Here is an 18447-nt window from a genome sequence, read left to right on the forward strand (position 1 = left end):
TTTAATAATGTGGTTGCTTTTTATGCTGTGCTTTCATGACAAGGCAGCACAAACCAGGTTGGAGGGCTGTTAGAACAGAAGATAAAAGGAGGAAGGTACAACCCAAGGAATGCCTTTGTGGCTGTTGCTGGCCTGGGAGCGAGGTGTGAAGCCTTCTTCCTACCTGACCGCTGTAGTGCTGAAGGAAGCAGAGGATCGGGTGGAGATGTAAGGGTAGTGTTTGGTGTCCAGTTTGTCCTCAATGGCATCCTAAAAAGAGAAGAGCAGAAGATCAGCAGTTTTGGAAGAGCTTTCATATATGCATCCTAGTGAGCTAGCTCTAAGGTAAAGGTAAAGGGACCCCTGACCATTAGGTCCAGTCGTGACCGACTCTGGGGTTGCTCATCTTGCTTTATTGGCCGAGGGAGCCGGCGTACAGCTTCCGGGTCATATGGCCAGCATGACTAAGCTGCTTCTGGCAAACCAGAGCAGTGCATGGAAACGCCATTTACCTTCCCGCCGGAGCGGTACCTATTCATCTACTTGCACTTTGACGTGCTTTCAAACTGCTAGGTTGGCAGGAGCAGGGACTGAGCAACCGGAGCTCACCCCGTCGCAGGGATTCGAACCACCGACCTTCTGATCAGCAAGTCCTAGGCTCTGTGGTTTAACCCACAGCGCCACTTGCATCCCTGCTAGCTCTAAAGATGAGCAAATCCGTCAACTCTGGATTCTCATTTCTCATTTTCAGTTCTCCACATTTCCACATCAGTTTGAAATTTTCTTTTAGCCTACATCTGCATTTTAGTGTAAATTTCTCCTAATATACACATTTTTCTCCTTAGAGCCACATTTTTCTATGTCATTTTTTCTAAGCAAAGCAATTTGCCCCCCATGGCTTCAATGCACATCTCATGTCCATTAGGAGCCGTGCATTTAGGATTGCGGGTCCAATTTTATGGAACTGTTTAGACAGGCCTTCACAATATGAGTTTTCTCTATCTAACCAACTAATATTTGAAGATGCCTTACTGGTGTTTTTAACTCTGCAGATGCTTTTTGTAGATGCCTCAGGGCTGGCCCAATACATGTTGGTGAATCATAACATGGTGCCCCACACAGTGGCGGACCTAATTTTGGAGGGCTCTGAAGCTTGAACTATTATGGGCCCCCCTTTGCAACTAGCAATGAGGTCTAGGTAGCCACTGTTATCTTCTTCAAAAGGGTTGTTCCATAACAGATCGCCACACCTTTATAACATCTGTGCTACTGACTCTCAAACTTAGGGATTGTTGAAATATATACAACAACAAAAATAATCAATTTGAGTTGTGTGACTCAGTTTGGGTCTACTAGACCCAAAAATTCTAAGCAATGTGGACTAAAGTCATTTCTTGGGGGCTTCACTTGTTTCATAGAAGACCCATCCCCAGCCTCACCAACCCCAGGAAAGAAGCAGTGAGTGAAGATCTACATGAGGAACAATGGGAGTAAGCAAATCAACCATACCCAGCAGTTAAAGTGGGAATGAAAGGCCGTCATGAGGGGGAATCACGCCAGGTGGGTGTAGACCCCAGAAGATCCCAGAAGGCAGCCCCCACCATTTCCTTTTGGGTGGGGGAAGAAGAGCAGCAATGCCTCCTATTTGCCAAGAGGCTACTATAGAGGCAGCAGATCCAGCCTCAAAGGAGCCTGCCGCAGCCATGGCTGCTACCAAGGTGATAGCAGCAGGAGGTGATGTATATTTGGAGACTGTTGATTTGGCCACCAGAGGCAGTTGTCTCTCCTTTCCTTACAGTGGGCCGGCCCTTGGATGCCTCTCATTCTTTTAAGCCTTAATACATTTTTTTAAAAATACAGATTATAAATATGCAAATAGAAAACCAAGGAGGAACACAGCCAGGGAGCTGTTGCTAATGGCAATCTCCCCCAAAGATGCATTCATCAAGTGCTTGACCCTATCAACTGTCAGTGCCAGCCCTATGATGACCTGCAAATCCAAGGAGATCCAGGTTGCTCATGTCCATCACATGCCCACCTGCAAACTTCATAGGAACAGCCAGTCTGATCACAGGCAGAGTAACAAATGTAAATCTTACTTTAGGACAGCTGGTTAGTTTCTGCCCCTCCCCTCCACCCAGGCAAGCAAGAGGCGTTATCACAGCTCAAACACACATTCCAGCCAGACAACAACTCTCAGGGAGGATGCAAAGCAGAGAGTGTGGCTAGACTGGAGACGTGGCCTAAAGAGAATCTCAGAGGCCAGACAGATAGGCCCGTAGGACCACATTTGACCCCTGGGCCTCAAGGTCCCCCTCCTCTAGTTTAAATCTTTACCTCCATAATATCCTTTACCACCGGGGTCCATCGAGACAGCTGGTAGGTCTGCTCGCTGATTCGCTCCTTCCGCTCAGGCTTGCTTCTGCGGCGTAAGGTAGACTGAGAAGAGGGAAATAGGCAATTACAAACATGGAGGGAGTGTGAACAAAAAAGGCAGACACACCACACAACTGGCTTTCTTTTTCATGCTTTAGTTTAGGGCAACGCCTGTGCCTTGCAAACGGGCCACTAACAAGTTAAGCTCCTTCATGGTGCTGATGAAAGCTGCAGGGACCAGATAAGGGACTTATCTCAATCACATCAGTGTCTGGTGGACAAAGTGAGGATTTCATGATAGCTGCTGGCACCCTCCCCCACAAAAAGAGAAAATATCATAGGAAGAAGCATAAAATAAATTCCAGGTGTAAATTTAAACCACCAACATACATCACTTTTATACCCCTTTAACTCGCATGGCTTTCTTCCACAGAATTTTGCGAACTACAGTCTAGAAAGAGTCCCAAAGATTGTAGTGGCTATCCCCACACACTGAAATATATTTCCCATGATTCCCTGGGAAGGTGGAAAAATTGTTGAATTAGTCCAAGGTTGTTGACAGACACAACAGTCTTTGAATAATGGAATGGAAAAGTCAGAAGAATTTACTTTTCCCATAGATCAATGCCCCTTTATAGAGAAAAAAGGCACCACCCCTAATCTACTGTGTGTCAGTGAATGTCTTGGGATTCAGAAAAGGTTTAAGTTAGGTATATTAGCTTTATTAAATTTACTTGAAGCCTTGTACTTGGCGTTGTCCAGAAATTGCAAGAAAGCCCCCAAACCTGTGCAGTTTGGAGTAGCTCAGTCCACCATTTTGTTCCAAAATGGTGTCCAGCTGTATCCAAACATAGACAAAAAATCTGCTTTTTGATCTCAGGAACCATTATGCAAAATCTGCTTATGACAGCATAAAGAGGTATCCAAATGCATATAGAGCAGCCAGGCAAACAACTTCCCAAAAGATCTAGTACAGTGGTACCTTGGGTTAAGTACTTAATTCGTTCCAGAGGTCCATTCTTAACCTGAAACTGTTCTTAACCTGAAGACCACTTCAGCTAATGGGGCCTCCTGCTGCCACTGCGCCACCGCTGCACGATTTCTGTTCTCATCCTGAAGCAAAGTTCTTAACCTGAGGTAATATTTCTGGGTTAGCGGAGTCTGTAACCTGAAGCGTATGTAACCTGAAGCGTATGTAACCCAAGGTACCACTGTAGTTGTATTGTTATTATTTATATACCACCATTCATCACAAGATCTCAGGGTGGTTGACATGATAAAAATACAAGGCAAAAGCACGAAGAAATAGTTTAAATAAAAAGAACAGAATAATACCCCCCCCCACACACTCACAAACTCATTAAAAAGGCTGTAAATGTTAATCAGACAAACACCTGGTTGAAGAGGACCATTTTTGCCTGGCACCTGAAGGCACCAGAAGAACCTCCCTGGGGGAGCATTCCATGAACAGGTGGCTACTATACAGAGAAGGCCTGCTCTCTTATTGCCACTCTCAGGGCATCCTTCCTGGTGGCACACAGAGAGTCGGTGTTCCAGCTTTGCATGCTGAGCTACAGCCCTTTTCCTTCAGCAACTGGGAAAGGCATCTCCGAGCCATTGCTAAAAAATCTTCAAGACCTGGTAAAAACTTACATCTGTGATGATGGGTACTCCAAGGTGGGCCATATTGGTGATGATCTCACTGTCCTCAGGTGGAATCTGAGCATGTTGAATCAGCTTGTTGAGATTTTCCTCAGTGATGCCTGGAAGGGTGGAAAAACATAAAAAGTGAGGCTATTTCCTTCCCCCAAAAAGATAAATAATTTTACATGTCACTCAAACACCCCTTTCACCAGGTTTTCCAAACTTCTGAGTTTATTGACCCCATGGATGGACTTACAAAGTTGTCATTGACCCAACCCAAATTTTTAAGAAAGTGAATGAAATAAAGTCAATAAATACCAGCATATAATCAACATTTATCAATCATCAATCACCATGACTTGAAATCATAAAACAAAAGAAAAATAAGGAAGTAGAAAAAAGTATAAAGAGGTAAAGGGACCTCTGACCGTTAGGTCCAGTGGCACGAACGACTCTGGGGTTGCGGTGCTTATCTCGCTTTATTGGCCAAGGGAGCCAGCGTACAGCTTCCGGGTCATGTGGCCAGCATGACTAAGCCACTTCTGGTGAAGCCAGAGCAGCACACGGAAACTCTGTTTACCTTCCCGCCTGAGTGGTACCTATTTATCTACTTGCACTTTGACGTGCTTTCGAACTGCTAGGTTGGCAGGAGCAGGGACCGAGCAACTGGAGCTCACCCTATCGCGGGGATTCGAACTGCCGACCTTCTGGTTGGCAAGCTCTAGGCTCTGTGGTTTAGACCACAACGCTACCTGCGTTCCAGAAAAAAGTATACTTGCATGCAAATCTGTGTAGTATATTGTGGAATCATCTTAATAAATTCTGAGGTTCCTCATTAACCAGAGGACACATGGTTCCACACATGCCTAGGACTTTTATTTCTCAGGCTCATAGTTCCCAATTAAACTTTTTGCACTACATCTTATGAGATTCTTTTTTACATCCCTGGGAGTTTAACAACCCCTTCTTGACCACAAAGTCTTTATTCAGCCTCTGCCCTGCCCCACTGACCTCTGGGGTGAGGTGGGGATCAATATCAACCACTTTGGAAGCAGCTACATCACCTACCATTCTTCAGGAAGATGTAGAGCAGGATGATACGGATCTTGTCATAAGTGCTGACATTTGCATCAAGCAGGATGGGGACAATAGCCCTCATTGGGTCCTTTATTTTCTCCCCCTCTGCATCGGTTCCCATGGCCAGGTCCTGAAGAAGAAATATATAGCATCCATCAGTCTTTGCCCACTTTGGATCTACAAGGTAGATTGTCTTCTGCCGCCTGATGTCCATGTCAAATCCAGGGAGGGAAAATGCTGGAGCAGCACAACTTTACTCTTAATATAATCACACTGAAATCCTGAATTTAGGGAAAAGTAAGACACTGCATTTATTACATGTTTGATGGGAAAGCTCCTATTTCTATCTAAGATGGAGATGCCTCGAGCCATGCTTGATCTTGCTGAATCCTCATGGAGTGGGAGGAAGTAGGAAATGAGGTCAGCAACCCCAAGAGTATCAGTCTAGCACCTAAGGCAGGGGTGCCCAAACTTTTTCCAAAGAGGGCCAGAAGTGAATATGTGTGACCAAAGTTGTTGTTGAGCTTTTTGGGGGGGATTTAACTCCAAAGTTTTTGAGCTCTTTTTTTTTTACAATTTTACCCCAACGTTGTTGAGCTTTTCTTAGGGTTGAGTTGAAGTTGCTGAGCTTTTTTTAGGATTTTACCCAGGACATATACTGCCGCAGGGGCCAGATTAAATCGACCAGCTGGCTGGATTAGGCCCCCGAAACGGACTTTGGACATGCCTGACCTAAGGGAAATTCAGCACAGGTTAGGTCAGAAAGGATGGGCTAAGAAACTTGGAGGTTTCTCTCTCCATCTGCTCTTTCCCCTGCAGACACATCAGCCTCCAGTGCAAGCTGAGTTCCAAAACTTCCAACAGACTAGGATACTCCCACCCAGTCTTCCATTCCCCCACTGCCTGCTTATTCATTCTCACCTGCAAATGAAAAGCTAATCCAAGTTCTTCCCAATCCTTACAGTTTCCCATACTTAATAAAGACATTGCCTAGAGCCACCCAGATATCATGTCCATGAGCATTTCAAAGCTTTGATGTGCATCTCCCCCTTTTGGAGGAAGACACATGCATTGTAACCCTTCCATTGTATGTTACAGAGCACTTAAAAACAAAAGGTGACCCCTGTAAGACTACACTCCATCAATAAAGGAAAAATATAGCAACCTAGTCAGCAGCTAAGTCAGCTCTATCTGAGATTCCTAGCAAATTATGCAAAAATGCATCACACACACACACACACACACACACACACACACAAAACCACATGGTGTTGCTGCTGACATAAGAATGTGTTTGCAGCAATGTCTTTCCATCAGCACAACCTGCTCAGCAATTTTTTGAATCAGTTGGTTTACCTGTTCAACTCGGCAGAGCTTGTCCACAGTGCCTTGGTAGTGTTTCATGCAATCTTCAGCCAAGTGAAGGTGAGTGGAGTACTGAAAAGAAATGTAAAAATAAAAATAAAAATGTGGCTAAGCTACTGTCCGTCGTCAGTGCACAGAACCATAGACTTGTAGAATTGGAAGGGACCTGAGGGTCATCTAGTCTAACCCCCTGCAATGCAGCAATCTCAGTTAAAGCATCCACGACAGATGGCCACTCAACCTCTGTTAAAAAAAAACAACCTCCACAGAAGGAGAGTCCACCACCTCCCGAGGGAGTCCGTTCTACTGTCAAATAGGTCTTACCTTGCTCAGCTCCTTCTGATACTGGGGCATCTTTTTCAGCATCTGGGAGAGATCCCTCATGGTTGTCTACAAGTTTTAAACAGAGAACAAAAATCATCCACATGCCTTGCTTCCAAAGGGTACCCGGCAGCTTTTGGACCAGATGACCTGAGCTAAACAATGAAGATCTTAAACAGTTAAAGCAAGACAACCAGGTTGTTGGGGGTGTTTTTTGGAGGATAAAATCTTACTTAGAACCATTGAGCTGTACCTAGACAAACACCATATCTTGCACTACTCATTTAAAGAACCTGTAAAGCATTTTAAATGGCAATGGCTTCCCCCACAGAAACCTGGGAACTGTAATTTGTCAAGGGGGATGAGAGTTTTTAGGAGAACTCCTCCTCAATTCCCAGAGTTCCCTGGGAAGAGGGATTGATTGATAAACTACTTTGGGAATTGTTGCTCTGTGAGGGGAATAGGGGCATCCTAAGAACTCTCAGTGCCCTTAACAGTCATGACATCACTAAAAATAACAAACTGTGGTTTGTTAATGGTACCGAGAGTTGGTTGGGGGCTACAGTTCCCAGAGTGGTTTAGCAGTCAATTTGTCTTCCCAGGGAACTCTAGAAATTGTAGCTCCGTGTGGGGAACAGTGTGTCTCCCAACACCTCTTAGGACTTTTAAGAAACTACAGTTCCCTCTTTGTGGGAAGTCACAACTGCCGAAGGGGTATAAGAGGGCTTTAAACGTGTGGTGCACACTTGCCTGGAGTTCTTAATGAAATCAATAAAGATTAAGTGAAGTCATGATTAACTTGGAATCAGTGGGACCACGTTTAACTAACTTCATCTGGATCCAACACAAAGAATTCAAAGGAGCATCAAAAGATCCAGTCTAATTCCTCATGAAGGGGAACTCACCACCTCTAACAGTGTAATCATGTTCCTCATAATAGTCTAATCCTTTTTCTGTAATTTGAACCCCTCAATGCCTCACTCATTAATTCGCTGCGTCAGCTGTACAGCAGCCCTTTAAATATTTAACAATGTGATCTTAATCCTTTCTTCTCCAGAGTAAACACCCCCAGATTCTTCAGCCAATCCCTCATAGTACTTGGTCTTTTATATATTTGCTACATTTGAGGGGGGGAAGTTTATATCTATCTATAGGAATAAAAAGGCACCTTTCCTGCCCCTGCTTCTAGCTCTCTATTCAGTCTTAAACATTCTAACATATAATTGCTTGTTAAAGCTCACCTTATCACCTGTATTCATCCTTTTACTGGAAGAGAAGTCCTTCAGAGAGCGGGTGACCTCCCTGGAATCAAATAAAGACCAAGCAAGTCAGTAACATCCTCCCTACATCCAGCTCAAGCCATGGCCCTTCCCTAGAGCAGTGGTGGGGAACCGCAGGACTGGTGGTCAAATAAGGCCCTTTGGATCTCTCTATCTGGCCCTCAGAACTCTCCCCAGGCCACACCCCTCACTGGCCCAAGCATCTCTAGTAGGGATAGAATGTGTCCTTCAACCCTAATAATGCCTCTTGCTTGTCTGGATGGAGGACAGAGAGCAGGGTGCAATTGCACGTGGAAAGTTGCCTACTCTATGAAGGTAAAATTTGCATTCATTGCTCCATGCACTTTTGCTTCTGGCCCCACCCACCACTGGTACATTGCCCTCAGAAGGCTGCCCAGAAAGGAAACACAGTTCACTTCCTAAAAGCGTAGCTTCAGGCCACAGACCAACACAGGAGGTTAAATGTAAGTCTCTAGGGCTGCAACTCAACACAGGGAGGTTACGAGTGTGTGTGATCCCATCAGTTCCAATGGGCTTCACTAAAGAAGCTGAACTGCCTCAGTGGAGTGACTGAGCTACATATTAGTGACTGATCTACTGATTCAAGTCTCCTGTGGACCGTGAACTCGCTAGATGGCCTTAAGCAACCCATGTACACACACTCTCAGCCTGAGTCCTCCCTCCTCTGCAAATAATAATAATAATAATAATAATAATAATATCCCCGCTTGCAAAATGGAAAATAATAACACCCACTGACTTCATAGGGTCACTGTAAGGACTATGCTAGACAATGCATGTAAAGTACTTAGAAAAACATAATTAAAGTTAACTTTTTACTGGTATGGAAAACCAGTGAGAAAACCAGAGTTTGTACAGTGACCACAAACACTTGAAAAAGTGCTGTGCAAATTATGATTATTAATGTTAGCCTTCTACTAATGAGGGGGTGGGGAGGAAAAAAGGACAGTCTGTTTACTATCCAGTTGGTTGTGTGCTTTGCTGTTTAAAAAATAAAAAGTGGTATCAAACTTCAATTAATAAATTAAACCTTCTTGATTGGATTTAGGATTCTGCAGTGCTGCTCTGCGTTATGATCCCCCCCACAAAAACAAACATATATAATCTCTCCTTTTGCACAACATTTCTAGCTGGAAGGCTGCTCCCTCCCAAAATAACCTCAGGCAACAGGAACAAAAGGCAGCACACTGTTTTGCAATATGCAGAGTGAACTCAACACCACCAAGAGAGAGGAGATGCGCTCTTACTGGGAGACTTCAGCAATGTGTTTGTGGCGCAAGGTGACCCAGAGGTCATCATCTTCATCCAGCAGAACCTCTTTGACACGGGCCTCCCCAATGCCACTTGTCTCATACCTAGTGGGGGAGAAAGAGAATGTAAGAACATAAGAGCCTCCTAACAACTCTCAGCAACCTTAACAAACTACAGCTCCCAGGTTTATTTGGGGGGAAGCTCTCACGGTGGCCAACCAGAGGCCTGGGGTAAACCCACAAGCAGGATTCAAGCAACTGGTATTCAGAAGCATTGCTGCCTCAAACTGGGAAGGCAGAGCATAGCCATCATAGCTAGTAGTCATCAATAGCACTCTCCTCCATTGATTTCTCTAATCCTTTTTAAAGGCCATCATTGCCTCCTGTGGGAGTGAGTTCTGCAGTTTAACTATGGGGAGAGAAAGTAAGTGCAGTAGTACTTTTTGAAAAATCTATTTTAAAATTCATTTACAAGTTATGGGGTTCACCAAAACTTCCAGAGCAGATTTTGGGGAGGCCTAAGGTGTGCATGGGGAAGAGGGGGAAAGTCCTATGGTGTAGGTGGAAGTCATTCCACTCGCTCAAGGGTTTTGCGGAACACTGTCCTTAGGGCTTTTGCAACCACCAGGGTGTCTGCAGGACCCTTACTTGTAGACGTCATTCTCAATGGGAAGCAGATCATAGCTCATGGCTTGGAATGTCAGTTCATGTAGCACTGGAGAGCTGGGGTCAAAGCCGCGGTCCAGGATGACGAGCTGGGAGCGGGCTTTGTCTGGACCCTTAGGAGGGGAGAAACACAACAGAAAGGCTCAAAGTGTGGGTGGGGACAGGGGGAGCATGGACAAGCCCCACCCTCAAAGCCATCATGTGTCACACCCAAACCCTGACCTTCCCAGTTCAAGGACAGCAAGCCCCTCTGAAGCTGCCACCTGGTGTCATGATGACATCAGGGGAATGGCAGGTTGCTGCCCCCACCCACCATTCAAAGTGTCCCCTGGAGTTCTGTGAGGCAGGTCCTCCTGCTGGCTGAATCTAGTTTCCCACCCCAGAAATGTCAGGAACCCGGCTAGACATGTGCCCCTTAAGAGAAAAGGTGCCCAGTTTATATGACCTGACCTTGTTGGTTGTTCCACACTGAAGTACTCACCTCACCCATGGTAGGGTCATCAGCCTTGTAAGCATCAAGTTTGTCCTGGATCAGCTGGGCCAACATGGCATTGTCTTTGTAATCCCTGCAAAAAGGCAGAAAAACAATGCAATACACACACACACACACACACACACACACACAGGAGACGCAGGTGGCACTGTGGTTTAAACCACTATGCTGCTTGGGCTTGCCGATCGGAAGGTCGGCGGTTCGAATCCCCGCAACAGGGTGAGCTCCCAGCTCCTGCCAACCTAGCAGTTTGAAAGCACGTCAAAGTGCAAGTAGATAAATAGGTACCACTCTGGCAGGAAGGTAAACAGAGTTTCCGTGCGCTGCTCTGGCTTCACCAGAAGTGGCTTAGTCATGCTGGCCACATGACCTGGAAAATCTGTCTGCAGAAGCTCCCTCGGCCTGTAAAGCAAGATGAGTGCCACAACCCCAGAGTCGTTCACGCTGCTGGACCCGGAAAAACCCACAAATACATCAGTTCAGCTCCCACTTTAAAGAAGGTGTGAACTGCTTTGCTGGATAGGACCAGGATTCATCTAGTTTTCCTTTTCCCAAAGTCGGCCTTAGGAGGGCATTAAAAATCTTCGATGTTTACTGCAAATCAAATTTTCTTACAATTAACCATGTTAAGTCCAAAGTCCTAATTTTCACCAAGAGTCGAAAAACCTATAATTGGAGAATAGAAGGAAAAGCTATTGACCAAGTCTTTAAATTTCAGTACTTGGGAGTCTTTCTCCAACACAACATGGGCTGGAAGGTCCATGTTGCATATGTATTAAACAGAGCTAAAGCCCTTTCCTATGCGCTATTGCGTTTTTTCTTTTCAGATGGGGCTTTCCATATTCCATCAGTGTTAAAAGTTTTCAAGGCATGACCCCAGTCAAACTTGCCAAAATTTACCACCTGTCTGATAATAAGTGTTGGAAATGTAAAGAGTGTGAGGGAACGTTCTTCCACCTCTGGTGGACTTGCCCTAAAGTGAAGGCGTTCTGGGAAATGATTTATAATGAATTGAAAAAGGTATTTAAATATACCTTCACTAAGAAACCAGAGGCTTTCCTTTTGGGTATTGTCGGCCAAGGGGTGGCAAAGAAGGACCAGACATTTTTTATGTATGCAACAACAGCAGCAAGGATACTTCTCGCAAAACACTGGAAAACTCAAGATCTACCCACACTGGAAGAATGGCAGATGCAACTGATAGACTACATGGAACTGGCTGAAATGACCGGCAGAATTCGTGACCTGGGAGAAGAGAGGATTGAGGAGGATTGGAAGAAATTTAAGAACTATTTACAAAAGCATTGTAATTTGAGTGAATGCTAAATAAGATGCTAGACTAAAACAACTGAGCACCACTAAATTTAGAAGTTTTTAAGAAAATAAGTAAGACTGTGAAAATTTAGCTCCTTTCGAGAATTATAAGATTATGAAATATAGAAGGGATATAAGAATTTAAATAAGATGATAAATTGCTGACAAAATGTTACAACGATGAAAGTGGGAGCGGGAGATGTGAGGAAGTCCAAAGAAAATGTGAAACTATGTTAAGACAAATGTTATATTGTTTATTATGTTTACTTTTATTGTAAAACCCAATAAATTGCTTTAAAAAAAAAAAAAAAGTTTTCAAGGCAAAGGTGATTGCAACAATAGCATATGCAGTCCCATTATGGGGGTCCTTTGCTAATTTAACCCATTTGGAGGTAATCCAAAACCAGCTTTTAAGAAGGTTGTTAAAATTACCCAGGTGTGTAAGCAATACTGCTATACGACTGGAACTAAATGTTACATCTCTAGAAACCACATTATGGAAATGCATCCTCTGTTACTGGTTGGCTTTATGGCATAAACTTCCAAATCTCCACTTGATTCAATGCCTCTGGAGAGATGACTTCCCCAGCCCCTGGGCAAAAATAATACATGGGAAACTTGTGTCCTTAGGTCTATCTCCATCTGAACTATTAAAATTGGATTTAACTTTGGCCAAAAGAATAATAACCCACAAATTAGAGGAGATGGATTTACAATTTAATATTGCGACAGGTGGTGGCACCTGTTTGCCGATAAACCTTGGTTTAACACCACCAACGAAACTTCCATCTTACTTAACTACCTTATCTGTGGTGACGCACAGGTATGCCTTTATAATGGCTAGATTTAATGCTTTCCCATCAAACGTGTTGGGTAACAGACTCTCCAACGGACAGATCTCACTCTTCTGTGACTGTAAAAGCGGATCTATAGAATCGTTATATCATATAATCTTCTGTTGTCCATTACATTCGGCTTCACGGTCCAAGTTTCTGGCCCCATATTTATCGAGAATTGCGGACAGTCCTCAGGAAGCCCAAATAATATACTTATTAAACGACGAAGATACAAGTAGATCCCTTGCAATCGCTAGATATCTGAGTAATGTTTTATTTCAAAAGAGGAGAAATGGATCACTGTGTGTTTCTGACAGCTTAGCTAAACTTAAGAACCATCAATAAGTGCCAGAACTAAGACGTATACCCCCCAAAATCTGATGGATCGGAATTGCGGTTTACATAGAGGGAGCTTATTGTGTATAGTATTTACTTAACTAAAGTAAAATTGGTTTTATAAGGGTGTTTTAACTTGGAACTGTTTAAATTGTATTGTTTATGGATAAATTCTGATGTATTGTTTTCGATATGGGCCAATGGCCGCAATAAATCTAAATCTTGAACCTTTTCCCAAAGCAGGCACAAGGAACTTGTGGCTTCCCAGACCTTTTTTAAAATGGTGCTTTATGTTTTCATTGTATACATGTTGTTGTACACCACCCTGACATTTTAAGAGATGGCAGCATACATATACTTTTTATAAAATAAATCAATAAAACTCCCAACTCCCATCCTTTCCAGCCAGCATGGACATTTCAAGCAAACCTTTCCAAAAAAAAGGAAAAGAAAAAGTGAGCTGATTTGCAAGTGTGATTCATTAACCTGAATAGTTTGGGGAAGCTATTTCTAAGGATTTGTTTTAGCTATAACTTATACGTGAAACCCTGACTTAAAGCTACTAACTATAAATATATTCAGGGCACATCAGGACGGAGGGGAGGAGGAAGAGAGAAAGTAAATAAAGCATCCTATTCATTGTTGCTATTTACTACCAGGTAAGTAAAGGAAAGAAAGGTTGGGGTTGGCAGAGCACAAAGCTCTTCCTTTAGAAGTCCTCTGTCCAGAACCCAGACTCACCCTCTGTATCGGACAGCAGGGTATTCCTTCAGGGTGGCACAAAGGGTGGCAATCTGCTCTGCCAGGCGCTCCAAGATTGGGTTTTTCATCTGGGCCTTGTGAGGGCTGTAGAAGCTCTGGAAAGAGTCAGCAGAGTCCAGGGAGTAAACCTGCAGAGGGCATCAAAAGAATAGCAGAATGACAAAGTGAGCTAAATTGTCAAGGCCAGGTAAAATGGGTGGATATCATACACGGGAGTCAGCAAACCTCTCCAAGGTGGCAAGATAGGAAAGTGACTTATCCCAAGTCAGACCACTGGTCCCTCTAGCTTAGGTATGCATGCACTGACTGGCAGCAGCTGTCCAGCATTTCAGAGAGGGACATTCCCAGCCCTGCTTAGGAGATGCTGGGAACTGAGCCTTGTAGAGTTCCCTGATAAGAAGGGGTGACTGTTAAACCACTTTCGTCTGCTGCCTTCATTACACATCTTCAGGCACCAGGCAAAAACATTCCTTTATAACCAGGCCTTTGGCTGATTGCACATTCTATGGCTTTTAAAATGGGTTTGTGGGTGGGGGTTACTTGTTTTTTGTTTTATTATGTATTTTGTGTTCTCATTTTGTATTTTTATGTTGTGAACTGCTCTGTAAATTTTGGATTAAGGGTAGGTAGGTAGGTAGATGATAGGTAGATGATAGATAGATAGATAGATAGATAGATAGATAGATATAGACAGATAGATGATAGATAGATGATAGATAGATTGATACGATTGGGAATTGTACCTCTGTGCAAGGAATAGGCATCGCCTAACAACTCTCAGCACCCTTAATAAACTATACTTCCCAGGACTCGGGGGGGGGGGACCCTGCCTCTTCAAAGTGGTCTAATTCTGCTGTAAATGTAAGGTGCAGATGGGGTGTTAAGGTGACATGTTAGTTTCTTCAATATTGCTAAGTCCCAAGATTTGATGCAACACTTCTGGACAGTCAGACTCAAAATATTTTGAAGTGCTGTGCTGTAATTATACATGCTCCCACAAGCATAAACCTTATCAAGTCCTCAGAAAGTGCTTCTGTTTAATCACCGGAAAATATGCATAGTCAGCACAGGTTGTGGTCTTTAAACAAGGAGTAGCATACAATGAGGCTTATTTCAGTAATAGCATCATCCCAATTCCATCAGTGCCAGAGGGCATTTCCACCACAGATAAAAAACAGTGGAACTTTGATGAAATTTATGTTTCAATAGCAACTCCAACCCTAAGATTACAGAAAATATAGTTCCTTGCTATAGTCATTAAAACCAGGCCACAATTGTTAAAGAGAAGATGAGCCCCATGTCAAAACTGTCTTAAAAAAAATCTATTTCTGATTGTACATGGGTTTTATTGTGTTCGTATTTTAAAATGCACACTTTGTGTCCATGTATATTGTGGGGTTTTCTTCCTCAGCTGTGTGGTTGTCTTGATAACCCTTTATTATATTGGGATTTTTATGGTCTGTAGACACTATTAGCTAAACTGAACATAAAGTACTTAAACACAGCAGCAAGTCCTGGGGCTGAAAACAGACCCTAAAAGGGAAGAAATCTTGCTCAAATTAAACCCCCTCTGCAACTAGCTTTTTTGTTGTTGTTTTTATATCTTGACTGCTGCCACACGCAGTCAGGAGAATGGTCCATTCAGATTAATATTCTGCCTCCTGGAGGAGATCTGACAGATGTCTTAGGGAGAGTTCAAAAGCAGGGCATGATGGTGCAGCAGATGTTGGGGATGAAGGGGGAGCAAATATCTCCAACAAATACCTTTGCAGAAAAAGGGAAACCAAATATATCATGGCAAAGCACCCTTTGAGCAAACAGCTGTAACAATAGCCACAATCACACATTATGCTCAACTGTGGGCTAGCGCAATATTCTCCAACCTTCACCACTTAAACACTCCCATTTCCAACTGTTCTGAAACTAAACACAAAGCTGGGGGGACATTTAAAAAGAAAAATTGAAAAAATAAGAGGAAAACAAGAAGGAAGCCACTCTTTGATGGGTTGGAAGAATAGAGCACCACCAGGGAAATGTTGCAAAGCACACAAAATGGAGCTGAGGGCCACATACTGCTTCCAGGTTGCTACTTGGTTTAGTGGGATGCAACATCACCACTGATGAAAAAAGGGATAGAGTTTGCTGCAGGGAAGGGAGTAAATCTTTCCTCTCAAACTGTTTGCTCAGTTCACTCCCTAAGTTCAGAGGATATGTTGGTTGGTAGGCCAACAGAGAATAGACCAAGCAGGGAGTTCATCACACAATCATAACATGATGGCGACGGTCATGGCTTGGATGGCTTTAAAGAAGAATAAAACAAATCCATGCAGGAGGTCTATCAATAGCTATGATCCATGGTAGCTAAATGCAGCCTGTAGCTTGAGAGCCAGCCTACTACTCAATTGCTGGTTCCTATGGGGCAACAGGAGAGGGTAAGTCTATTGCATTTTTGCTCTGGGGTGCTCCAAAGGCATCTGGCTGCCGACAGTGGGAAAGAAGATGCAGGACTTAGATGAACTTTGATTTGATCCAGGAGGGCTAAAACAAAACTTATATTTGCATGCCTAGATCTGCTTGTGCTCATCCCTTGCCATGCTTGTTTCCTGCTGTCATTGGTCACTCAGGCAATAGAAAAGTAAGCTGTTAAGGCTGTCAGGGTAGGGATTTGCCTGTTTGCTAATGTCTGCAAAATGCTGTCTACACTGCTGCCACTATAGTACCTGGCAGCATGGATTGTCCAACTTCCAGCTGCCCCATTCCATCCTCTCTCTCCCCCCTCCAAAGTTTTTACTGTGCACTTTTCTGGGATATCCTCCATCTTAAGTCCCTCCCCCTTAAGATTTCATTTTTATACTTTTGCAAATCTCTAGGCTCTCTGAGCTCTCGCTATATCTCCCGCATATCTGTGCCCGATGCAGTTCTGGCTATATTTATTTATTTATTATTGCGTTTTTATCTCTCCCCCCCCCCCCCCCGGAGATCCAGGTGGCATGCATAGTTCTCTTCTGTTCGTCATCAGTAGTTCCGCTGGAAGTGAAGTCATCTCTGTGCTTATTCGCCAAGGGCATGTTTGTGCAGAGAAAAGTGACCTGTTTAGTATTTATAGTTCTGTACACCTGCCTGCCATCTGTTCCTAGTCACGTCACCCACCCACCCCTTGGTACGGCACAGGAAGGGCCAATTGCAAAGCAGATGGCCAAGGAAGGCTCCTTGCTTCTCCCATTGGAGAGAACCAGCCAATAGTAGAAGAGAAAGAGTAGAACGCAGGGAACATCTGTGTTTGTTTGTGCCTGCGTGTGGGGGTGCGAGCACGAAGGCTAAGGCCGCAACAGAGAGAGGCAGGCCTGGAGAAAGAATAAATAAATCAAGGAAGACAAGCACAGGGTGGCAGGAAGGAAGGAGGCCACTCCCTCGCCTAGAAAGCTGTTGCATGAATTGCAATTCCCACTGCAAGCCCTTATGTAAGCCTGTAATCCTCTCTTTCCTCTGTAGGCAACTTAAGAAGCATACAAGAAGATGGACGAGGCTATAGCTCTGAAGCACACACAAGAGAATTGTCATCACTGCTGACTGGGGTGGGGCTCTTATCAGTGGGCCCCTTAGGGAGATGTGAGTCTTAATTGGGCCAGCCTTTTAATTGGTAGCCAGACCTGCTCACTGAGAGGGAGTGGGGGAATCTTATGTTAATGTTGTTGTTTCTTACATTTTATATCCCACCTTTCCCCACCCCAAGGACTCAAGGTAGGGTACATAGTTCCCCTCGCCCCATTTTATCTCACAACAACAGATGAGATAGGTAGGTTGAGAGACAGTTGCCAGCCCAGGATCACCCAATGAGCTTCATGGGCCACGTTGGGGATTTGAACCTTGTTCTACAAAGCCCTAGTCCAACACACTAACCACTACACCACACATGATTCTGTTGCATCATCTGCAAATTTTATCCAGTTGTGTCAAAAGGAAAATAAAAGTAACAGCTGCTTTTAAAATTATTATTTCACAATAATGGTGAATGGGGGAGGCATGAAGGTAAGACCTGGGAAACCAGGGTTCAAATTCCAATTCAGCCATGAAGTCCCCCTGGGTGACCCTGGAGCAGTCATTATTCTCAACCTAACCTACCTCACAGGGTTGTTGTGTTGATAAAATTGGGGGTGAAAGCGTGTAAGCCGCTTTGAGCTCCTCAGAGGCAAAACTGGTGCACAAATGCAATAAGAAAATAAAAAAAAAATCAGTTTTCTTAACTTTCCAATTTCTCCAATCCCAAAGTCAGTTCTCCACAATCTGCAATTGTACACTGATTTCAGCAACTTGGAGGAAAATGTGGTATATAAATGTAAGAAAGGAATGAAAGAAATGAAAGAAATGATTTTTTTTTTCCTTTTCAAATTGAAATGCAGATCCAAACTGAACCAGGCAGAACTGCTTTGAAATGAAGTGGGATGTTTTCCCCCTGACACACCAAATCTGTGCTGAAACTGAAAACTAGAAATGCACAGTCCTTTCTCAGTTGTTGCACAGGGTCAAAGCATTTTTTGACATAATGAGCAGAGAATATCAAATAGAAAGGGAGCCCAGGTTCAGTTCCCCGACACCTCAAGTTCCAACAACCAGGTAGCAAGTGATGGGAAAGATTTGTGACTGGGAAGCTGGAGAGCCACTGCCAGTCAGAGGGTGACACTGGTGAGTTGGACAAACAGGCTGACCTTTTGCATGCAAAAGCAAGT

The 18447-nt window shown here is 43.9% G+C and overlaps 1 protein-coding gene across 3 annotated transcripts in view; it reads right to left on the reverse strand.

Moving 5' to 3' along the window:
- LOC308468565 (syntaxin-binding protein 1) overlaps positions 1-18447 on the reverse strand; it is a 58722-nt gene that overhangs the window by 11670 nt on the left and 28605 nt on the right. For all 3 annotated transcript variants that reach the window (XM_080990927.1, XM_080990925.1, XM_080990926.1), the window contains 11 exons: positions 13700-13848; positions 10461-10545; positions 9962-10092; positions 9311-9418; positions 8004-8064; positions 6766-6831; positions 6433-6513; positions 5068-5206; positions 4009-4118; positions 2317-2418; positions 164-249 (listed from right to left, as the gene is read on the reverse strand). In XM_080990927.1, the coding sequence (XP_080847053.1) occupies positions 164-249; positions 2317-2418; positions 4009-4118; positions 5068-5206; positions 6433-6513; positions 6766-6831; positions 8004-8064; positions 9311-9418; positions 9962-10092; positions 10461-10545; positions 13700-13848 (1118 nt within the window). The remainder of the gene's footprint in view (positions 1-163; positions 250-2316; positions 2419-4008; positions 4119-5067; positions 5207-6432; positions 6514-6765; positions 6832-8003; positions 8065-9310; positions 9419-9961; positions 10093-10460; positions 10546-13699; positions 13849-18447) is intronic.

Source organism: Podarcis pityusensis (assembly GCF_964106645.2).
Source record: "Podarcis pityusensis genome assembly, chromosome: Z".
NCBI lineage: Eukaryota > Metazoa > Chordata > Lepidosauria > Squamata > Lacertidae > Podarcis > Podarcis pityusensis.